The 25,255-nt window shown below is 43.5% G+C and overlaps 1 protein-coding gene across 2 annotated transcripts in view; it reads left to right on the top strand.

The window, feature by feature from the left end:
* Positions 1-20,096: 20,096 nt before the first annotated feature.
* Kcnk10 (potassium two pore domain channel subfamily K member 10) overlaps positions 20,097-25,255 on the top strand; it is a 141,950-nt gene continuing 136,791 nt past the window's right edge. Inside the window, exon 1 of one of the 2 annotated variants that reach the window (XM_051150247.1) lies at positions 20,097-20,491. Coding sequence is in view for 1 of the 2 variants with exons in the window: in XM_051150231.1 (XP_051006188.1) it covers positions 23,797-23,848 (52 nt within the window). In the remaining variant the exon portion in view is untranslated. Of the gene's footprint in view, positions 20,492-23,270; positions 23,849-25,255 lie in introns of those variants that run through there. The other variant, XM_051150231.1, reaches the window with a different exon arrangement.

Below are 25,255 nucleotides of genomic sequence, written 5' to 3'. Positions count from 1 at the left end.
AGCCTATGGCTAAAGGTGTTTGCTATGTACCCTGACCTGACTTGAGTTCAATCCATGGGATACGCACAGTGGAAAGAGAGATCTGACCCCTGAAAGTTGTTTTCTCACCTCCACATGTGTGCCACGAAATAGGCAGGAACACACACACACACACCACACACACACAGACACACACATGTGCATGATGCATAAGCGTGCTCTCTCTCTCTCTCTCTCTCTCTCTCTCTCTCTCTCTCTCTCTCTCTCTCTCTCTCACACACACACACACACACACACAGGTAAATGCAAAAGAAAAAGTTAAAAGAATAATAAAAGAAAAAAGTTTAAAGAACCATAAATAATCAGTTTCCACAAACGTATGTATTTAATGCTATTTTGAGATCACTTTTATTTTAGTCTTTTCATACAATTTGATTGATTGAGACTGAAGATGAAAATAAGGACAAAAAGAAAGAAAAAAGAAAAGAGAAAAAGGGAAAATAATGATCTTATTTTAACTTTGCTAGGATGGACCATGATGTTTCTCATTTTGGGAAGTGTCTAAAGTAAAATCCAATAAAAGCTGAACTTCTGATTTGAGTTTTAGCTTAGCAATTTTCTGGTATTCCGAGATAAAATTTCCCCAAGATCATCACATACTTAGGAGAACAGTCCCTTCTGTTGGCTGTACATACTACTCTTAGCAGTAGTAACCCATATCTTATTGAAGAGTCACCAATAAACAAACAAACAAACAAATAAATGCAGAGCTGACCATGTTGAGTGTACCATCAGTTACATCAGAGACCCTGAGCCAATGATTAAGTCCCATCCAGCTGAGCATCGTATCCCTTGGGCTCCAGTCAGAACTTCTGTCAGAACCACTGCCATGTGACCAGACCTATGTGAGAATTTCCAGGAAGCATCTTTCTGGAAGAACTCATTCACCAGAGGATGAGATGGCAACTGCTGCAGTTGCTGTACAACCCTCAGAGGGCATCCTGTTGAAAGGAAAGTTACAAGTGAGGCAGAGTGGCCTGTGAAATGACTCAGAAGATTCGGGCACTTATTGCACAAGCCTGGCTCCCTGACTTTCATCACTAGAACACACATAAACATGGAAGGAGAGAACTGATTCTACAAGGTTGTCCCTTGGCCATCATCTGTATTCCCACTTCACACACATACTAGTAAATAATGTTACATTATATATATATATGTATATATACACATATATATATGAATACACACATATATATACACATACACACACACATATGAAGAGTTATATGGCTGTAGCTTTAAGTCAAACCTTTATCCTGTAACATGAATAGGTAATAGTCTTAGGTAACAGTTTTGTAATTTAGACTGAAGGCGTTATGCTCCTTTATAGTTTTGTTGTGGTTTGAATTAGAATGGCTCCCATAGGCTCATATATTTGAATGTTTAGAGTGGAACTGTTTGAGAAGGATTAGAAGGATTAGGAGACGTGGTCTTTCAGGAGTGTGTGTGGCCTCATTGGAGGCGGTGTCTCACTAGGACTGGGCTTTTGGATCAGCATGTACAAAGCTCTCGGCTACTGCTCATGACCGTGCCTACCTGCATGCTCCCACACTTTCTGCCATGGTGATTATGGACTAGACCTCTGAACTGTAAGAAAGCCCCCATTTAAATTCATTCTTTTATAATTCATTCTTTCCTTCTTCATGGTGTCTCCAAACAGAAATAGAATAGTAACCAAGACAGGCTTGTTTATGGGATTAAAGGATTATCATAGTAAAAATGTTTATGTAGGACTAATTTTGTGAGGAGAGGTGGGGAAAAAGAAATCTGTATCGTTACTATGGCTATGAATGATCACTGTATGTCCTGAGAGTGCCTCTCAGACATCCGACTTGGCTTAGTTCCATCAGAACTATTGTGGAGCAGAACAAATATACAAATTGGGAAGCTCTACTTCTTTATGATATAGGCCACTAAAGTGGACCAGTAGTTAGAAACCATTTGTAACACACCGACCCAAGATGTGACAGCCAATGTGTCACTACAGACTCCCTTCTGTCAGTATTGTTGGATGCTAATGGCTTCTGGTTTCATTATTCCAGGAACTAAGAAGATGGACAGGAGATGAAATCAGGGATGGGAGGGAGGAATGTACCCAGATTGTGAGAGAAAGACAACTTCTACAAAGCCGAAGCTTCCTTGGCAGGGGTGGAGGTGGGGAGGGAGGAAGGAAGAGAGTATGTGCATATGCATATAAAACCTGAGTTTTCTAGAAATGAAGGAGAACTGACTTGGGGAAGGTGAGGGTGAATTGAGCGGGCATCCCTTTCCCATACAGGATCCCTCACTTATGGAAAAGACTAAGGAGAAAATGGCCCCAGCATCACTATCCTGTGGCACCACTGAGTTGAAATGTACGTCTCAGGGTTTTATTTCTCTCACGTTTAGTCTCCGTGTGGAGTCAGAAAGAAGACACCCACTTTCTTTTTCTATTTGCCAACTGGTGTCACAGATTAAAAAAAGCTATTGGTGTTTTCCAGATGAGATATGTCTTGTTCCTTCAACCTGACTTTATAAATGTGGCTCTGGGGTGAAGTGTTGACCTCTCTCTCACAGCGCCATGAGCTCCGCTTCTTCCTTTTTTTTTTTTTTTTTTTTTTAAACCATCCAAGTTAATATTTGCAATATGTTCTATCTGGATCTCTGTCGTAAAATACTGTGAGTATTTGTAGAACAATTTTAATCCAGCAACATTGCTGCTCTGGCAAGGGATCACACCCAAAGACCTTCTCTTAAACCTATTGTGGGGCATTTTATAGCAGGAGAATATGTGACACAGTGTGTGACAGGGGTAAGAGCTGCACTTACCTGTGGATATGAGGGTAAATATTCAGAAGGCAGGTGGAGACTATAGTAATGTAGCAACATGGCAGAAGTAGTAAGCTCTCCTACACGGTCTAGGACCTCTCCAGTTACAGGTTCTTGACTGTGTTAAAGTAAAATTTAAATAGTAAACATAATATATAAATGTTAAGTCCAAGACTTGTAAATGTTGTTTTTGTTTCCTCTAATGTGGGGAATGAGATAAGAGCTGTTCCCAAGCCTGTCAGGTCTTTCTAAACTCTCACTGGCTGGTTCAACTCAGCTGTTGTGGCCCAAACTCCTTTTCACTTTTTATAGTTTCCTGCAATTGGGGCATACACATCTATCTTTTTGGAAGCCACTATTCAATCCATAACGGCATATTTCAATTTAAAGATTTGAGAACTACTAACTAAAAGTAGCTTTGTGTTTGTAAGTTTTATGTTAAAGACTACTGCCAATGTTACTCCTGATTATACACATAGGACCTTCCCCCTTCTACCTTGTTGCACAAGGAAATCACTTTCTCATTGTTTTTGAAGTGTAAATGTCACCTTTTTACTTTTTTCCAACATCAATGCCCTGTTCTCCTGGACTGTCATTGTGATGGTTTTACTGGCCTTCCTAGATCCCGAGTTTAATTCACTTTGTCCTGTTTTCCACACAGAAGACAGACAGAGTAATTAAAACTGGATAAATACAATGTTCACAGATCTAATTGTTGTTCCTCCCTTGCTCTGTCCTGAAATAGTGGTCCATTCCTTCCAGAATAGATGTATTCTCCCAGGGCATCAGTGCTGTAAGTAGTTCATTTGCCACATCTTTGTCTACACTTTTCCAAGCCCATTTACTTTCTTGCCCACAAATTTCCAGCCCCACTAGCCTCTCAGCTGTGTCTTAAAAATGACAAAGGTATGTTTGCTACATATAGATACCAAAAGAGTGAAAAGAGGTAGTCGATAGCTCTAGAATTCTGTTGATTGAATAAATTATTATTTATTCAATGGGGTCTGGCTCATTTATTTACATCCCTAGGCCTTAGTGAATTATTTTTTAGGTACATGTAATTATTTGTGTGTGTGTGCATGCATGTGTGTGTGTGTGTGTGTGTGTGTGTGTGTGTGTGTGTGTGTGTGTGTGTGGTGTGCACTCAGGGAGGCAGATTGAGGCTGGTCTTGAACTCCCAGAGAAACCTTGTCTCAAAAACCAAAACAAACAATGATCAGAATACATTGTGCTTCTGGAGGTCAGAGGCCAATTTATAGGAGTCAGTTATCTCCTTCCCTTCAATTCTAGGAATTGAATTTAGAGCATCAGGGTTAGCAGTAGATGCCTCTACACTCTGAGCGATCTAGCCAGCTCTAAACAGTTTTTAGATTAAAAACTATACTCATATTCGGTATGCACATTAGAAAACTGTATACACAAAACATAAATGCCCCTACTCCATCCTCTGTTGTTTTGGTATGTATCCCTTCAGATATATGTTTATATTTCAGAAATATGTGTTTGTATAACTTAATAAGCTACTTTTGACTAACAATGAGCTGAGGATGTGTTTGCATGTTATTGCATATGGAGCCTCATCATTTTACCTTAGGCTTTTGATATTTCCAAATAGCCTTCCTTGTATCAATCTTTGATCCCTCCAGTGGTGCATGAAAATGCTTATTCTCCACACCCTTGGAATTCTTTCTAACATCTGCTAATCCGTGAGAGAGAGAAAGAGGTATAGCACCATGTTGCTTAATTTATATTTCTTTATTTCTTGGATGGTAGTGAGGTTAAGTTCTTTTTCTTCTAATGCAGCTCACTTGCAGTTCTTCAGAACTGTGTGTCAGTGAAAAAAATAAGAAAAAATAATAAAGAGCTGGGCGGTGGTGGCACACACCTTTAATCTCAGCACTCAGGAGGCAGAGGCAGGTGGATTGTTGTGAGTTTGAGGCCAGCCTGTCCACAATGCAAGTCTAGGATGGCCAAGGCTACACAGAGAAACTCTGTCTTGAAAAACAAAACAAAACAAAAATAAAAAATAAAAATATAAAAAAGAATAGACCAAGCAGGACACTTGGGAAGCAGAGGCAGGTGGATTGTTGTGAGTTTGAGTCCAGCCTGGTCTACAAAGTGAGTTCATGACAGCCAAGGCTACACAGAGAAACCCTGTCTCAAAAAAACCCAAACCAAACCAAACAAAAAACAAACAAACAAAACAAAAGAGCAGACCAGTTAAGAAGGCACTCAGTACCCAACTGAAACAACCCCTGCCATCAAGAGCATAGAGTTTCCTCAATAGTTTGAGGCTTCTTGCTTTTCTGCATCCTTGTAGACCTTGCAACCATGTGAGTCACAGGAAATCATCAGTGATCAGTCACTGGGTTTTTGCTTGTTTGTTTGTTTGTTTTATGTATGTTGTGGAAACAAATGAGAGAATCCAAGTTTCAAAATGTGGCCCAGAAAATCTCATTTGTCACTGTCTGAGATATATACTTTTTATTGTTAGGTTTCATCTTGACATTCAAATAACCTGATGCATAGAATATTCAGGAATTAGTTTTCTGATATATTTATTTATATTAGAAAAGAGTTCAGAGTAAAGTGCCTGGAAATATTAATTCCTTATATTTGAACAGGCAATTTAAAAATTTGCCTTGCCTGAAAAATACAAAAGCAACAGTGCTGTGTCTGATGCAATGTAGACTTAAAAATGTGCCTGAAGTTTGTTTCTGAGGGGATTGGGACAGATGCTGGGACTTACTGTTGGACGCTGCACAGAGCACTGAGAGTGGTTTGGAAGAATGGGGGTGGGGAATGGAAGGACCCATAGGGTTCAGGAACCAACAAGGAGACCACCAAGACTGGCAGATCTGGACCCAGGGGTCAAGCACAAACTACTGAACCAACCAAGGACAATGCATGCAGGGAAGCTTAGACCCCCTCTTCAGATCTAGCCAATGGTCAGCTCATTCTCCACGGTTGTGGGGAGAACAGGGACTGCTTCTGACATGAACTCTGATGCCCCCTATTTGACCACTTCCCCTTGGTGGGGAGGCCTGGTGGCACTCAGAGGAAGGGGAAGCATGCTACCAGGAAGAGACCTGATAGGCTGTGGTCAGAAGGTGGGAGAGGAGCTCCCCTTCTGTCAGAGGTCTAGGGGAGGGGAATAAGGCAGAAGAGAGAGAGAGAGAGAGAGAGAGAGAGAGAGAGAGAGAGAGAGAGAGAGAGAGAGAGAGAGAGATAGATACAAGGGAAAGGATAACAATCAGGGTGTAATATAAATAAATTATAATAAAAAATGATTGCTTCTGAAAGAAACCAGAATTTATAGCACAAGTACTGTTTACTGTCCAAGGTCCTGAAATAGCACACACTTTGTTCTACAAATGTTAAGTATTGTTTTGAACTTTAGAATGATTTCCCCTCCACTGAACAGGCACTTGCTATCACTCCACACACATTATGCCTTTTTCTTATTATCTAATGTTAGTACAGTTAAATAAGACCCAGCTGGCTGGGTAAAACTATTGTATTTATGAGACAATGCTAGATGCTTTAAGAGTTACTTTTCTAAAAATAGTAACATCCAAACAAGTAAATGTGACTCTGGTTCTGATTGTGAGACCAAGTGCCTTTTAATCAACATCAAAAGACATCGATCAGTGTGACTCAAACTATAGCTGGAAGAAGAAGTCACCACAAATAGAAACTGTAAATAGACAATTAGACCAGGCCATTAAGAGTAAAAATAGTGTGACTTGATACATGCAAAATCCTATACTTAACATCTTAAGAAACCAAAAAAGGGAGCACAGTAGGAAATAATAGGAGTTGGGAGGTAGGACGTACACTTTCATGGGAAGGAGTGGAGACACTAAAAAGATGTACAGCTTGTACTTTTTTTTTTCTTAAGTCTAGATTTCACTGAAGTCAAAGACCTGCTACTGTCATGTGTATAACTCATGTTTCATCTGTGTTGGTAGTGGGGAAGCCAACCCAGACCAGGGATGCCACTCTTAGCTAAGCCAGTCTTAGCATTTGTTGAATGAGTATTCTGTGTGGCATTAAAAATAGGCCCATACTAGGAGAAAAACTAGAAAAGATGATTGCTTTCTTATAAAAATACTGAAGATACACAGAGAAGATGCAGAATATTAGATTTTTAATCTTTTCATTGATCAGCAAAAGCTCAGGTATTGGGAGTATGGAGAGATGGTTCAGTGGTTAAGAGGGCTTGCTGCTCTTTCAGAGAACCCACATTTGGTTCCCAGCACCCACATTAGACAACACACACACGCACGCACACACACACACACACACACACACACACACACACACACACACACAAAACTACGCACATCACAAAACTTTTAAAGAGACTAAGTGTCTTTGCACATTCACAACAGTATATGTGGCAAATCTGACTAAAATTGGTTGTTTCCATTTCTACTAGAACACTTTTAATTCATTGGCAAAAATATTAATATTAATCACAATTGGGCACTTGGTATAAAGTACAGAAGACTAGAGAAATAGGAGAAGAGAAAACTGATAAAATGAAAAATCTAGAGGGGAGCTATGTATGGTCTTTTGGATGGCCAGTTTGACTGGGTTAAGAACTGTCGATGGGGTTGGTGAGGCACCAAGAGGATTGGTGTTCTCACCTACTAAGAAGGAGGCTCAGCTGGAATGTGGGGAGTACCATCTCATGACAGAATACAAAAGACAAGAGGAACAAGCCAACTCCATGCCAGCAGTCCCACCACTAACATGTTCTCTGTGGGCTCATGGGGTGAGAGGTCATCACCAAACCCTCTAAAGACGTGAGCCCAAATCTTTCTTCCTGTACTATTTCTGTCAGATAGTTGGTGACAGTGATGAATCACAACAGACATATCAGCATAATGTGAATTTTGAGAAGAGGATAAGTCTTGCCTGAGAGGTGTAAAGGAGACAGATGTAAGGACAAGGTTGAAGTTGCTAATGGGAGCCAAGTAGGGATACACACAAGCAGGATTTGGGGGATGTCAGGGAACGGAGCCAACACATGAAGAGCAAGTATGTCTAAAGGGTTGCTTAATAATACACCTGAAAGGAGGTGCTTAGGTAATGGAAATTTATTGCCTTTCATAGCTTGCTGTGGTCTGGAAATGCTCCCCAAATTTCACATGCTTCAGACTAATGATAATGGCATAGGAGAGATAGGAATTTGGGAAGGTGATTGGGGCATGAGAGTTCTGTCCTTATGAATGGATGGATTCGTTCATTTGTTAATGGGTTATCTCAGGAGTAGCAGTTTTAAAAGTAAGCTCTTTCAGGCTGGCTTGTTCACTTCCCATGTCGGGCTTTTAAATTATGTTCTGATGTTGCAAAAAAGACTCCCATACAATGCCAAACAGACGCCAAAGATGCTCTCGACCTTTCTATTGCCCAGAAGCTAAACAAAGATCTGTGTTTTAGAGAAAACTCAGTTCCAGGTATTTTTGTGATAGCAACAGAAAACAGACTAAGATGTAGTGAGAATTTTTGGTTTCTTGAAAAACACAGAAATGTTATATGAATATGTTTTTGTTTAATCCCAGGTGTGGGACATGGGGCTGTTTCAGACTGTCCACAGCAGGTGACTCTGATTTTCCTCATGCTCTAAGAGGGATGTGATTTTTCCCAGCTGAGGCTAGTTTACATTTGGAATTCTGGGGACTCTTTAGAGGGTGTATAGATGACAGAGCCCTAGAGAGGTGGTGGCAGCTGCTCTTCCTCCTGCTGCTGCTCCCTCCGCTGCTCCTCCCTTTGTTGCTCCTCCCCTTGCTGTTGCTGGTTACTGGATTGCTGGTTGCTGGTTGAAGATATCCTGAAGACAAGGATCAAAATTTCCCCAAGGAACTCAATGACCTTGATCAGCAGGAAGTAGTGTAATGATATCAATGCCCCCTTTCCCCTCTAACCTTCTTTCTCTCCTAGGTAGTGCTGGGATGTTTTCAAATTGAAAAAAATGCAAGTTAGGAAGTAGGAACCTAAAAGCTTTGGAAGGGTAGAATAAGGGTGAAGAAAGGTGTTAGATAAAAGAACTGAATAAAGTAGCCAAAAGTCTGGATACACTAAGACTAAGACACCAGGAAAGTTTTGGGCGCTTTCATTCCATAATCCCTTCTAATGGTCAAATCTCATGATTCATCTTTCTCACCAGCAAAACCCAAACACAGAGTTTATAAAGAAATTGCATATCTGATGGACTGAGGATCATCTGTGAGTGGTAAAAACATGACAGAGTTCTCTAGTTTTCCATGGAGAAGGAGCAGGGAGTGGATAAATGCATTAACTCCAAATTACTTCCCTGTGAATATAAAAGTCAATAGTCGAAGTCTCTGTTGTTGGCTTTTAAAATTCTATTTGCCAGAAAAATATCCTATCCCCAATGAGCTTATATTTCAAATAGAATTTTCTAACACCAAACACAGAAAATAACAGATGATACTGTCTCCCAGGAGTAGGATATAGCAATGCAAAAATCACCACAAATGTATGAGCTTCGTGTCCTTTCACTAGCTGTCCAGAAAAATTAGTGTGTTCCCTAGGTGGCCCGAGGCAGAGTACAAATCCCCTCAGTAGTTCAGAGTTAAGTTTATTATTTCGATAACTCATGGCTTTAAAGCTATAGAGGCACCGGTTTTATATCAAGTTTAAGCTTAAAATTTTTTTTTTTTAATTTTAGGAAGGGACATTGTTATGATGTTGCAAAGTTATGATATTTTGATGTTTTCAAATTGAGAAAAATGCAAGTTAGGAAACAGGAACTTAAAAACATCCAGGAAGGACAAACATAAAAACATTTTCTTTCTTAAAACTAATCTAGACTTTGTTGAAATTCATCCACAACATAAAGTAATCTACCCCTTGATACAAAATAGTTAGGACTCATCATGCATCTCTGCTCACTGTATGCATCACTATGCATCCTAGGAATAGCTGTAGCACACATGTGTTGTTTTTGTGCATCATATACAGGTACTAAACCAAGGGGGTTAGTGAGATCTGAGATTCAACCCAAGGGTTAGATACACTACTACGCTTTCTAGAATCAGCTTGCCCTTCCTGTGGCTCCCACAACCCTTCATCTTCAAGGAGTTTCCTTTATCAGGACAAAAGAACAAAGCACTGCCTCCAAACCAAGAAGGTACCACTGCGCTCTTTCAGCCCGAAGGGCATACATTTCTCTAGTTACCGTACAAACTGGTGGTCATTTTGTTTAATAGGCTGGGCTATTACTGGCCTCCTTGGCATACAGTGTCCTTGTTTATGTACTAGAAAATTTGGCATTTGAGTCATCCAAGACATTGCTGGAAGCAGCTTTAGTTGAGTGAGTTTTACTAGGGTGCACTGGATGGTGGAAGTGATGGATGGACTTTTAACAACCATACTGGACTCCTTTTAACTAATGGTTGTGGTTGGTTGTGGTCATAACTTGGGAACCAAGCTATAGGGCTTTTATGAATGTCTCCTTGTAAAATGATAGCACAGAGTTGGAACTAAACAAACAAACAAACAAACAAGCAAACAAACAAATACTCTTTCATAAGAGATGCAGTAAGGATCTTAGACACTATAGATAGAAGGAACGCTTTGATTCCTGAAGAAGAAGGCGGTGCATCTCACTGGTTACTTTTATCGATCTGGGTGGATCAATATTTCAATATATGTGAGTAACATTAGATGGCTGCTAAAATAAAACTTCAAAATCTAAATATAGGAATACTATATGGGCTAGAAAGGTCCTTGTTTCTCAACATTATTAACCAATGACTGAAAGAGAACAGATAAGTCATGTAATGTGTGTCTGCAGGAAGAATGGAGCCCTTCTCTCAAGGCTTAGGGACCACGTCACAAGAGGAAGCAGAAAGATTACAAGAACCAGCGGTGGTGCATGACTACAAGGAAATAATGAGATTTTTTTTTTTCAGACACAGAAAAGCAGTTGCACAAATGAGCTTACAGTAGTTGTGACTTGTGCAAGCCGGATCAAATTCCCAGCCCTGGGCAGGAAGGTGGGCACCTAGTCCCACCCCTAGCTGAGGAGCTATTGGTAATTGATAAACTGCCAAGAGGGGGATAAGTCAGGCTTCTTAAAGGTGTGGCCCCTGGTGGGTAGCCCACACAGTGGCAGAGGGCCACGGACCCAAGGTGTATTGGAAGCACAAACTGTATGTGACGGGCCTAGAATTAAAAACAAGAAGACACAAAGCTGGGTAGAGAGGTGTTGGTGAAGGGGATGGATATGTTCTGAATACGTTGTATGAGATTCTCAAAGAACTAACAAAAACATGAAAGGGGGTCAGCTTTCAACAAGGATTTCAAGGACACGGCACCCCCAAATGCTTCTACTTGCTTGATTGTACCTGATCATTTAAGATTTATTGCTCAGTACCTTGCTTGTCTGTCAGTTTTCTAAGTGACAGAAAATACCTTTCTCAGGAGAATAGAATAATCTAAGCAGACAGTACTTGGTGGTGCATGTGAGGTGGGGTTGCCACCACATGGCAAAGGCATTGAGAAGATTTCGACCGTATTACTAAGACTGACTCTATCAATACAACTGTACATGAGGTAGTAGTTTGACTTAGAGACTGGTGGGTCCTGCACATCAGTTAGATAGTTCTGGTTTGTTTTCAGCTTTACTTGGACAAAGCACCCCTTCCTTAGGCTCCAGTATAGTCCTCAATAAATATCTATGTGCCCAGTAACACATCGGACTTTTAGATTCAATCATGATAGTAAGAGGACTCGTCTTCCAGGATCACTATGAGAAATAAATGAGGAGGCATTCTTTAAAAGCGGCAGTTATATGGCTGGCAGAGATTCAGAAGAAACTACAGAACAGGTACTCATGGAGATGAATACTTTTAGCTGTAAATTTCTGAGTAGTTTGCAAAGGGTCTTCATCTCTATTGCCTCTTTAAAATAACTTTGTAGATAGAAGTAGCTACAATATCTATTGCCCCATTTGATATGTGAAGAAATGGACCAGGTTTCGGTATGTTACTTGGTTGTATTCCTGACTGCGAAGGGTAGTTGGCCAAAGATTGTGTGCAAAAGTTGACAAAATACCTTATTGTTAGTTACTGATCACTATTTTGTAAGTAAAGGAGTTCAATAAGAAATAGAGACATTTCAGGCAGGCGCAGTGGTGCATACCTGTAATCCCAGCATCTGTGAGTTCGAGGCCAGCCTGGTCTACAAATCGAGTCCAGGACAGCCAAAGCTACACAGAGAAATCCTTTCTGAAAACAAACAAACAAACAAACAAACAAAAAAACCCCCCAAAAAACAAAAATCAAAACAAAAAAAGAGATAGAGACATTTCATTTTTTTCCCCTGGAATTTATAGTGAAAAAAATATTCTTCAGAAAAGTTTATTGGTGGTGGGAGAGATACCTCAGTTGGTAAAGGGTTTGCTATGTAAGCATGAGAACCCAAACCCACTCTCTAGAACCCATGTTAGAAACCTGGCTGTGGAGACACAAACTTGTAAGTCCAATGCTAAGGAGGAGACAGGGGCAGCCCTGGGACTTACTGATTAGCCAGCCTACTACTCTAGTTGGTGACTTCCAGGCCAATGAGAAACCTAGTTTCAAAAAGAATGTGAATGATGCCCAAGGAATGTCCCTCAACATGAACTCCACACCCAGGAGCACATGTACCCCTCCTACCACAAAACTATGACTTGGCCATATGATTGTATTTCTTGGTGAAGGGGTGAAAAGAGGTCCTGGATTCAAGGAGAATGCCGAACCATTTAACTTATGATAGATTAAAATATTGGACGGATGCTAATGTTCTTTTTAATCTGTGTTGGAAAACTCAAAGATAATTAAATTGGAAGTAAAACAACAACAACAATATCAGATCTTTTTTTATTGATTCATTGTGAATTTCACATCGTGCACCCCAATCCCACTCATCTCCCTGTCCCTTTGTACCTGTCCTCTACCCTTGCAACCTGCCCCCAAAAGGGTAAATACACACACACACACACACACCCACACACACACACACACATAGGGTAAATACACACACACACACACACAGGGTAAATACACACACACACACACACAGGGTAAATACACACACACACACACATATATATATTACAAAGCAAAACAAAACATCTTGCCATGGAAGCTGCATGTGTCATGGTGTGTGTCTCACAGTACACCCTCTTGCCCACACAGCTTCACTTGCAAACGTTCATTGCAGTGAGTCATTGGTCTGGTTGGAGGCCTCTGGCTTCTGCTACACTGTCAATACTGGCTCCTCACTAGGACTCCTCTAGGATTATCTCCTTGTGTTCCTTGTGTCATGGAGATCCTGCAGCTTTGGGGCTGTCCTTTCGGATCCCTTTCAAGACTGGTCCCTTCATGTGCTCCAGCAGTTCTTAGATGGGGTAGATATTGGGGTGGGCCAACTTAAAGCCCTGGATCTGGCCCTGGGTGGCAGCTGAGCTGTTCATCGCTACAGCTCTCCTGTGCTCACCTCACCAGGGCCAGCCCTCTTGTCCTGGTCAGGCTGGGTGTGGCGCATCTCTCCTGTACTCATGCCACTGCAGGCCTAGAATGGGTCAGGGCCAGCTCTCCCATGGAAAAGCCTCTCAAGGAAGAATTGGGAAGCCAGGCCTGGTGGCACATATCTGTGATCTTAGCTTTTTGAGAGGTTGGCTTACAGGATTGGGGGTCAAGCATGCCTGGGTTACAGATTGAGTTCTAGGCAAGACGTGATACTTGGTGATGCTTTTATCCCCAAATAAGAAGTAAAAATAAGGGTTGGAGAATATAGTTTGGAATGGAGCGCTGGTAGCATAAGCAAGGCCCTAGGTTTGATACTCAGCACTACAAAAAAGAGTTTAGAATTTTTTTACTACCTATATTGAAAAGTCTTGGGTGATATGCTGGAATGTTAAGTAACACCTATAAATATAGGCAGAAATTGAACTAGGAGGATTTGACAATAGCTTCTTTCCCCATCAGCAAACATTCAGATGACTTGATGACAGAAGAAGAATGTTACATTTGTCCTGGCATGTTTTAATCAAACAAGCAACAATAATGAGACAAATGGTCTCCGTCTTCCTACTAGGGCAGTGGTCCTCAACCTTCCTAATGCCGTGATCCTTTAATACACTTCCTCATGTCATGGTGACTCCCAGCCATAAAATTATCTCATTACAGCTGTGATTTGCTACTATCATGAGTCATAATGTGAATGTCTGATATGTGACCCCCAAAGGGGGTGTGACCCACAGGCTGAGAACCACTGCAGTAAGGGCTGAGGCTACATCCCATTTGCTACTGGGGAGGTCTTTTTTATTTGTCAGACTATGTCATTGGCTTTTGGGGGAAGCATCTACCTGCACCCCTAACCAGTAAGTCCCTCTAAAGGATTTGCAATTCTGCTGAGGTGAAAGACCCAGGCAATAAGGTTTCTCCATAAATAAGTAAGTAACAAACACATGCATGTCTTCAACTTTTAGTTCAAATGAAAACCCCTTTTAGGCTGACATGAAAACCAGCATTATCTCTACCACACAACAGGGACATATGCTCAACCATGTTCATAGCTGCATTATTTATAACAGCCAGAACATGGAAACAGCCTAAGTATCCCTCAATAGAAGAATGGATAAAGAAACTGTGGTACACTTACACTATGGAATACAACTCAGCTATTACAAACAAGGAATTCCTGAAATTTGTGGACAAATGGATTGAACTAGAAATTGTCATAATGAGTGAGTTCACCCAGAAGCAAAAAGAGACAAATGGTATATACTCACTTATATTGAGACACTAGTCCAAGGGGAATGTCCCATGAAAAACTTTACTTACCAGGAAAGTGGGTCAGAGGGGAGGACATCCTACTGGGACTTTAGGTGAGAGAAGCATGAGAGAATGGGGAAATAGAAGGATCCAGAGAGTTCTGGAAACCTACAAGAAGAACATTATGATGGGCAGATCTGGGCCCTGGGGTCCTGCTCAAACTGTGGCACCAGCCAAGGAAAATATAGGCAGTAAACTTTGAACCCCTACCCAGACCTAGCTGATGGACAGGACATTCTCCATCGTTGAATGGAGAGTGAGGTCTGACTTTCACACAAACTCTGGTACCCCATTTCTGACTACGTCCCCTTGATGGGGAGGCCTGGTGGCACTCAGAGGAAGGATAACAGGTCACCAAGAAGAGACTTGATACCCTATGAACATAAACAGGGGAAGGAGGTCCCCCTCAGTCACAGACATAGGGGTAAAGAGTAGGGGGGAAGCGGGAGGGAGGGAGGAATGGGAGGATACAAGGGATGGGCTAACACTTGAGATGTAATATGAATAAATTAATAAAAAAGAAAACCAGCATTATTATTTTTATACTGTGTGACTTTGCTAGTTTTTAATTTAATAAATGTTGGCCACGCCTGCCATCTTGGTGCGAATGTGTGAAAATATTATTGAAACTCAGCCTTTGGGGGACAAGAAACAAAAGAATAACTTCTGTGGCTAAGGAGGAGAGAAACTCGGTGAGTAGAGGTACAGTCATGTGAGCATATTGCTATGGACGAGGCTGTGTCTCAGCACTAACTCATTTTACTTACTTGCTAGTCTGGAATTCTCTTTCATTCAGTATGCCATTTAACTTTAGCAGGAAGAAAATGAATTTGAGCTCTTTTTATTTTGTTTTTCATTTTTGGAGTGCTTTTTTGAAAAAAACAAAAAACAAAAAACATGGGACTAGAGAGATGGGTCAGTGGTTAAGAACACGTTTTGCCTTTGCAAAGGACCCAGCTTCAGCTTCAGTTCCTAGCACCCACATGGCTCACAACCAGTGTGTTATCCTTGTTCCAGGGGGATCTGATGCTCTTTGTGGGCACTGCACACACATGGTGCACAAAACATATGTGTAGGCAAAACACTCATATCCATACAATAAAGGTAACTAAGTCTTTATGCTGCATATGGTGACTCTTGCCTATAGGCTCAGAATTCAGTAGGTTGAGGCAGGAAGATTGTTATGAGTTTGAGGCCAGCCTGGGCTACATAGTGAATTTTCTGCAACCCCGGGCTAAGATTCTTTCTCAAAACAAACAAACAAACAAACAAACAAACATAAAACAAAACAAAGCAAAACTCTTAAAACAGAAACCAAACAAAAAATTGAAACAACAACAAAACAAGTCTTAATGAAGAAATGATTTTAGAATATGGTCACATCAAATATAGGCCCCTCTTTATCTACGGTCTCTGACTCCACTGATTGAGCCAACCTTTGAGAAACTGCGTCTGTACTGCGCATGTGCAGACTCCCCCCTTGTCACTACTCCTTCAACAATACAGTCTAACAACTGTTCAGCTAGCACCTACATTGCATTGGGTTTGTAAGTAATTTTGAGATGGTTTAAAGTAGGAGAGAGATGTAGTCAGATTTTGCTTATTTGTGGGTTCTTATTTCTTCCACTCTTCTCCACTCCTTTAACCCCCCTCACACTAGATAAGAGAGAGGAAAAAAAAAGGATAGAGAGGAAAGGAAAAAGATCCCGAATAAAGCCAGGGGTCAAAAGAGGGGTGACATCATCATTAGACTATTTCCTGCTGATTAGGGACATTGAGCTCCTTGGGGCAAGTTTGACCTTCACTGTCAGGATATCTAATTTCTTCTTTTTCCTGTTTCTTCTTTGGTACAACTACTTAACAAACCACAAGGAACAGCAACCAACAACTGACCACCCACCCCACCCCTCCCTTGTGGGGCCCTGGCATTTATATACCCTCTGAAAAGGCCCCAGAATTCCCCAACATCACACAATCACAGAAACTATCTGCAGCTGGCAAAAATCACACCCCTGTCACAGCACGAGGCAAATCATAGTCAGCTGCTGCAGAGCCCCATAGCTCCACATCTGGGATTAAAAACGAAAACATATTCTTACAATATTTCTGTGTTTTTTTTTTTAAAGAAACCAAAATTTTCATTATATAGAGGAGCTGGAGAGATGGCTCATTTGTTAAGAACACTTATTATTTTAGAGGACCTAAGTTCAGTTCCCATCAGTCACGTTAGGCAGCTCATAAACTCCTGTATCTCCACCTTTAAGGGACCTGAAGGCTTCTTTTTGGCACATAAAACTAGTAAAAATATATCTTAAAAAGATAAAGTAGAAGGGAGGATGAGTGTAGCTTTTTTGCAGTCACTCTGACATTTTACATGATATTTGAGCACTCTTGGGAGTTTGGTATCCATGGAGGTCCTGGAACCAATCCCCAGTGGATATCAAAGAATATGCTTTGTAGGCATGGCAACCAAATGCAGTCATTGATTACATCCTGGTTGTCTTAGTCCATTTGAGCCACTATACCAAAATGGTTTATATTGGATGATTTTCAAATAGAGATTACTTCTCCTTTCTGGTTTTGTTTTAGCGCTTTGAAGCTTTCTTTTCTTAATATTTATTTATTTATTTATTTTTAATGTACATTGGGCATCTGATCTATATGAATATCTGTCTGAGGGAGTCAGATGCACTGGAACTTGAGTTACAGGTAGTTGTGAGCTGTCATGTGGGTGCTGGGAGTTAAACCGGAGCCCTCTGGAAGAAGAGCCAATGCTCTTAGCCTCTGAGTCATCTCTCTAGCCCCCTGGTTTGTTTGTTCGTGTTTTGTTTTTCCAGACAAGGTTTCTCTGTGTAGCCTTGGCTGTCTGTCCATCGCTTTGTAGACCAGGCTGGCCTCGAACTCACAAGAGATCTGCCTGTCTCTGCCTCCTGAGTGCTGGTTTGTTTGTTTGTTTTTAAACAAGCCACTTTTAAAATAATTATTGTGGCAGGCTGGTTAATGGCTCCCAAAAGTATCTATATCCAAACCCCTGCATTCTGTGAATGGGCCTTATGTGGCCAAAAGGACTCTACAGATTCCATTGGGGTTTTTCAGATAAGATTGTCCCAGCTTATCTAGGTGTACCTTAAATCTTGAAGGACAAAAAACCTGGCCTTGCAGTCCCTCCACTCTGGAGGCAGAAGCAGGTGAAACTCTGTCTCAAAACAAGAACAACTAGTCCTCGTTTTGTGGACAATGGAGAGAAGGCAACACGACTGCAAAGATCAGAGTTACTCTGCCACCAGGGTGGATTGATGGCAGCTACTTCCAAGTTGAGAGAGAAAGGAAAAGACCCTCCAAGGGCTCTGGAGGGAAGTCACCTGGGCCTCAGGGCAGGAATGCTGATTTCTAACTTCTGTCGTCCAGAATTGGGAGAGGAAATTGCTGTCATTTCAGGCCATTTGTGGTGATCTGTTGCCAACACCCTGAGCAAACTATAGTTTGGGGAACAACTTTACATCAGGAATTATTTCTCTACTTCTGCAGGCTGAAAAGTGTAAGACCAAGATGATGGCAACTTTGATAGTTAGTAAGCCCTTGCCTTTACTTCCAGGATGGTACCTTCTTGCTGCATCTCATGTGGCTGAAAGCCCCTGACACTCACAAGCCCTTTCTAAAGGATCTAGTCCTATTCATGTGGGTGGAGCATGCCTGTATTAATTACCTTATAATGGCCTCACTTCTTAATAATATTACATTAGGGGTTATGTTTAACAACATTTTTGGAGAGGTATAAACATTTAAGCTATGGCACTGACTTTTAAAAACCTTATGCCTGTGTGTTGTGTGCTTCCGTGTCTGTGTGTGCAAGGGGGTCAGAGGGCACCTTCTAGTGAGTGTTGGTCCTCACCTTTGGACTTGCCAAAGATGTCTCTTGGTATCACAAAACAAGCTAGCTGGCTCAAGAGCTTCAGGGAATTTTCTATCTCTACTTCCTCTCAGTGTAAGAGCTGGGATTGCAGGTGTGTGCTACTGGCTTTGACTCTGGGGGCTCTATGAATCTGAACACAGATCCTCAGATCTAAATTTCCTTTTTTTTTTTTTTTTTCTTTTGGTTTGGTTTTAAGAATTGGACCCATGCATGCTCAGCAAGTGCTCCACTACTGGGTACTGGGTTATATCCTTTTTAAAATTACTTTATCTCGCAACACAATCTCTTTCAGTTATCTAGGTTGGCATTGAACTTGAGATACTTCAGTGAAAACCTCAGCCTTCCGAGTAACTGAGAGATTATAGCCTTGGCTGAAAAATTTCAAAATAAAAAAACTGAGGGAAAAAAGTTAATTCAAGCACAAGTTCTTACCAAAACAAACAAACACAAAAACCCTTGGGTTTATGTCTTGGTGTGACCCAGAGAGAAGTAGTCACTGTAACACCAGAAGCAAGATTATGGTTGTTCATTTTCGGTGAGATGTTTGGCTTGATGCCCAGTGGGAGCTTACATATTATTCTCTTAGGGCTAAGATTTAAAACAGAGTGCTTACAAGGGAAAGGTACTATGCCCGGTTGTGACATATCTCCATCAGAATGAAGCTTTAATCACAGCATCTTGGGAGCCCATACTACGCTGTCCTCGTTAATTTCCAATCATAGCTTTGAGTCATCAAAATAACTCTGCAGGATGTGCGCACACAGTTCGTTACTGGGCAGCCCAGATCCACGTTTCCGAGGATATCTGACACCCTCTGCCCTTTTGTTGTGGGTGTGTCTGGCTTTTCCATGCCAAAGCACAACCCAAGATTAGAGCAACCTGTACTTATGGGTACGTTTTCCCAGATGATGCTTGGGACCTGAAACTGAATGCTGCGTGTAGAGACACTGCCTTGGATAAGAAAATAGTTCTGGTAGAAATCTAAGTTAGCGCCAATGATAACCTTTCTCTAATGAATGAATAGATTCCCGTGTGTGTGTGTGTGTGTGTGTGTGTGTGTGTGTGTGTGTGTGTGTGTGTGTGTGTGTGCGCGCGCGCGCATGTTCGGGTGATATCTTCACAAAACAAAGTGCAAATCAGACTGCAAGTCTTTTGAAAAGAGGGCTTGGAGTTGTCCCTGTACTGAAGAGGTAAAGCTCAGGGGTTGCTTCTTTTTTGGGGGGAGGAATGACGAAACCGAAGGGCGCATGAACTCATTTTTGTGAATTTAAAGTAGATTTTGATCAGACCTACCCCTTTCCCTTTTCCTAAGCAGGATCCTCCACGCTGCTGCTTCATCGTTCGTTCCCTCCGATTTGCTGTCCCAGGAAATTCTCCTGCCTCACTTCCGAATAGAAGTCAACTGTTCTCTGAGCAGCTAGCTGCCCCGTCAGGTCTCAGTGTGTCACTCTAGGCTGCAACCCAGGGAGTGGGCAAGAGGTTGCCAATTCAGGTAAACTTCGTCACCAGAGATGACTGAGGTTTTGAGGTTTCCCCAGCCCTCCCACGCCGGGCCACGCAGCAAACATTAAAGAGTGCGGCAACTCCACTCTTAGCTGCAGAGACTCGGGCCGAGGACTCAGTGCACCCTGGATGCCACTGCTGCCAGTCAGGGGCTCCTGGCTGGAGGACAGACAGCGTAGGGCTATTTTTCTCCAGACGCTTTGTTTTCCTGCGGCAGAAACCCGAGGCGGGCTCTTTCCACTAGATCTAACTGGCCCGCAGCGATAGCCATGGAAGTTGCTGCAGCGCAGACCAAGACCCAACCACTCCGCGCGGCTTTTTTTGTGGATATTTCCCCCCTACATAGGTCGCTTCTTTCTTCCTCCTTTGGGTAAGTAGATTCAGTCTGCAAATAACCAACCAACCAACCAATCAACGGGTAAGGAAGAGAGGGTGGGCGGTGGAGGTGGGGGAGGGGAGCACAAAGGGTTAAAGCGCTAAGTAGGATGTTTTTGTTTTTGTTTTGCGGGGGAGGGGTGCTTTGCGTCTCATTTTTTGAAGAATTAAACTTAATTTCTTGCGCATTGCTGGTTGGGTACTGGGATTTCTTTACTTCTGTTCACACCCTGAAGGGAAAATGGAAGTGGGAGTGAGAGAATGCCCCAAAGGTGAGTGGCCTGTGAAAGTAGGGGGTAAAGAATCCCATGATTGAGTAGAGAGGTGTTCCTCCATGCCAGTGACCCAACCTACAGCTGTACATTCAATCTGTTACCCAGGCCAGTAGGCTCTGCTGGCCCAAGTCTCCCAGCCTCCCTCTAAGCGTCCTCATGCTATTGGGATGGGGAGGTCCTAGAGGTCAAAATCACTTCTAACAAAGACCTGCAACTCACTTTGTACACAGGGGATGCTCTGTGTTTCTTGATTGGCTGAATGGTAGTGCATCAGAGGAGGGCAATTTGCTCAGAAGAATGGTGCTTTGGGTAGTGATAGAATTCCTTAGTGCTGACCCCCCAATGCAGGCCTGCAAAGGGGAAAAGGCTGGAGTGCTGGGTAGTCCAGATCACCAGTTCTCAAAAGAACCCATCTTTTCAGATTCATGGTCCTGAGCCTCAAGGTTTTGGGATATAAGCTATGAGTCTTTGGGTCAGGGAAACTTGGGGTTTCCATCCCCCCTCTGTGACCTTGGGAGTGTTTCTTTATCCCCCCTGAGCTGGAAGTCTTCCTTCCCCTCTGTAAAAAGAGGCCAGGGAGAGCATCCTCAAGAGAGATGGAGGATGCAGCTGGTGGGTGAGACGACAGAAGGGGAAGTTGTATTAATAAGCTCTGTCTTGCCTCATCACCTGGGACAGTTTTGGGGAGAAGGTGTGCTTCTTTGTTGATCGTTGTTGATTCCAGTGGTGATGCAGAGGAGAGGGCAGAGTGAGGCTTGAAAGTGCTTCTTTGGGCTTGGGTAAAGAATTCCTCCCCTTATAGGTGTCTCTGGGGCCACCCAACTGGGAGATGTGTTATGTTCACGCCTTGTTCACTGTCCTCGAATTCCAAGGAGTAGAAAATGTGGAAACAGCCAGGGGAGGCTGCTCTGATGCACCCTGGGAACTCATCCAAAAGGCTGAGAAAACAGAGCAGCACCTCCTTGTGGTGCCAGCTTTCCTTGAACAAGGTCTGCAGAGAAGTCAAAGCTGCTTGTGAAGTCAGTGACAAAGCACTTCCCACAGTGACTCTCCATGGAGCTTGCCCTGGTGTGTGTGTGTGTGTTGATAAGATGACCCAGGCCTATCATAAACCTCAAGGTATCTTGAGTGCCGTGCTAGTGTACTGTTTTAGGACCACAGCTGGCAGATTTGAGAAGAGGGCAGTTGTTGCGTACTCTTCCATAAGTTAAGACAATAAAAATCAATCAAATCTCCTGGCACTAGTTCTCTGAAGAAAGGTTCACTTCAGTCTTGTTGTTTGCCAGGTGGCCAGCACCCGGCACAGTGATGGTACACAGAAGGGCTTTGGCATGTGTATGCTGGATGAACAATGGATTTTAGTAATCTTACTTACAGACGCGGGATTGAGTTAAATTTCCTATGGAAGACCATAGTGTGCAAGCATTAAGCTTCCTTTAGCATACATACACTGTTGTTGTTATCATCATTATCATTTTGAGCATCTACTATGTGCAAAAGTCTGTTGCTAGGCACCCCAGGGAAGTTGTAAGCAGAATTTATGTGCGTACTTGGGTGGCTTTTTCAAGATCACCCCAGCACTGTTGGCTTTTTCTTGAAACTGAGACTTTATCATAAACCTACATAGGGATTCCAGGACAGAGGAGAATGGGGGTTGGGGCGTCACCCTAACTCTCTGAGAACACGGCTGGGCTGAGGTCTTCCTGCACCCATCATTGGTGCTGATTCTCAAGGGCTCCTTGAGCTACCTCTTTAGCTTCCCGGAGTCGCCAAGCCTTAGCAACTCCACTTTCCTCCAGGGCTTCGGCTCCTCTCTCAGGCTCATCTCCCTAGGCTCCAAGCATGAGCCCCAGTCCGGCTACAGGTAGCTGGGGAAGAGACCAAGCTGTGTCTGGGGAACTACCAGGTGCGGTGAGATCGCTGCAGACGCCAAGCGGCCCCAGAACAAAAGGCTCATGGCTGGTATTAGCCACCTCCACTCAGGAGCGCAGTGGGGACGTGGGTTCGGGACTCAGGCGAGAGGATCACGCTGGGGAGCCGGGAGTGGAGTACTAAAAATGAACTGACAAAAGAGAAAAAGCAGGAACTCGGGTTGGAAGCGGTGAAAGGTCACCCCCAACAGACTGAGGTCTGCGGTGGGGCCGCGGCAGGCCCTTTCCTCCGCCTCCTGCAGAGCCTTCTAGGCAGCCAAGCGTGTCTCCGGCTGCAACTCCACCGAGCACGCTGCTGCCGCGCCAGTAAGTAGCAGCCGCGCCCTCTGCTCGCTGTAGCTGCGCAGCCGGGAGGAGGACAGGTCCGCCACCGCCCAGCGTCCAGACCCTGTGTCCGGGATCCTAGCGCGCCCCGCCGTCTCCCCGCAGTGGCGTGGCACCTGCAGCGCGCCACGGGGAGGGTCGACTTGGTCGCGAGCTCCCCCGGGCGCCGCGCCACCCTTCCGTCCAATGGCTTTCAGCTGGTGGGGAGTGGGGGGCGTCGCCTGGGGGCGAGGAGCCGCGGCTAGGGTGGGGCGAGTGCTCTGAGCTCAGCCTAGCGAGGCTGACGTGCCCGCTCGAGCGCGCGGCCGGGTGTGTGCGCGCCCGTGTGTGTGTGTATATGTGTGTATGTGCACGAGAAAGGGGGTACGAACACGCCTTTGGGGACCCGAGGGACGCTGTGGTGGGCTTCTCTCCGGCTTCAGCCGCTCATCTGCTCATCTTCGCATCTGCCTACTAAGCCAGGCTCTTTGATCCTCTCGGAACCACCCTCAGCATCCTCAGCATCCGATCTTACTTTTTCTTTCACCCACAAGGGCAGCAGCTGGCCACCCTCTTAACCGGTGCAAACACTCAAGCCAGCGCTCAGTGCTTTCCGCAGCTAGTATTTTCCCGCTTGTCTTTCTCTGTGGCTCCCCACGAGCCACTCCAATGCTCCTCCATCCTTACAAATTGTTCTGTTGGTCTGTTTAACCGACGAGTTGTAAATCTTGAAGACTTTATTACTATTATTTTGATTCTTTTCATTTCATCCCCCTGTGGGCAACGGAGCAATGAAATTTCCAATCGAGACGCCAAGAAAGCAGGTGAACTGGGATCCTAAAGGTTGGTATTACCTACTTCGGGCTACCCTGGCTCTCCTCCACCTGCGGGTGCCTCATTGGCGGGAGTGGATGGGGTTGCACCCAGCAACCGCGGCAGCTTGCGTCCTGAGGCTAGGAAATGCGCCTGGCAACTGCAGCGTGGGTGGGAGGAGGGCGGAGGCAGCGTGGGTTCGGAACCCAGATCGCGCCTGTCAAGATCACATAATCTTTGTCCCTCTAGGATGGTTTCACAATCTATTTAAAGATGCGCCAAGCTGCTGTTTGTTTTGAAATTACACCAAGTGTTGGTATTTGCTTTCGACTCTGTGTGTGTGTGTGTGTGTGTGTGTGTGTGTGTGTGTGTGTCCTTTGTTTCTAGTGATCTTTGTCTCTCTGGCAGATGGGTGGGGTGCCTCTCACTGGACCTGGAGCTGCGCCACATGGCCCGGGTGGCCTCAGAGGGACAGGTTTCTTGGCAGCGTGTGAGGCTGCGATGTGCGGCAGCTGTCCCTGGGGTAGTACTTCTTTTGTAGGGCACGTAGACTAAGGGAGCCCACCGGGGCCTCCAGAGTCTTTGCTCTGTCTTATTACTAATCCTGCAGGCTAGTTTGGGTTAAGCGTGTGGAACGGGTGTGGGGAATGGTTTTTCTCGACAATGGTGAACCTGGGAAGGGCTCACAGAGTGGCCTACAGTATGCCCACTCACGAAATGGTGTGTTATACTTTTAGGGATGTTCACTTTTCCCTTCCTGTAAAAGGGATTAAGATAGGTGTGTGGGTGCACCACACCCCTGGCCTTGGCCACTGCCCCTGATGTCAACGTACAGAAGTGACCAGTATGGGAGCAGGATAAGTTGAAACCCGGTATCCAGTCACCTCTTAGCTCATATACAGGCTGAATTGGTGTAGAGTGGCCTTGAGTGGGTCTTGGGGTTAGAAGTGTGTGTGTGTGTGTGTGTGTGTTTAAATTTCTTCTTTTAAAGAATATCACTTTATTTAGTCCTTGACAGTTTCACGCAACACATCTTGATCGTATCTAATTCCTGCTCAGATCCTTCCTTTAAATTTCTTTATGACTACATTTCTTCTCTTCCCAAGACTGCAACCAGAAAAGCAAGTTATTTGCGGAGTAAATGTCTTTTAAATATAAACTGGCTGAAGAGTGAGTGAAGAGGTGTTGCCTTTCACTTTGCGAACACCTTCAGTACAGCCCCAGCCTTCTGTTTGGTTTCTAAATCTCTGGAAATAAGAAGTGTGGTTTGGTTTTTATTTTTAATCATTCAGGATATATTTATTTGCCAAATATACACTTCATGCAAGGCATAGTCCTGGGCCAAGAAACAGAGTCAGAACAGGACAGACAAAATATGTGTCTTTTGGAGTTTACATATGGGTGTCGGGTCAAAATTAGTCATTCACTATGGGGAGG

This window comes from Acomys russatus, chromosome 1 (genome assembly GCF_903995435.1).
Source record: "Acomys russatus chromosome 1, mAcoRus1.1, whole genome shotgun sequence".
Taxonomy (NCBI): domain Eukaryota; kingdom Metazoa; phylum Chordata; class Mammalia; order Rodentia; family Muridae; genus Acomys; species Acomys russatus.
The sequence above is the reverse complement of the archived record's forward strand: the minus strand, read 5'-3'. Positions and strand labels throughout refer to the sequence as shown.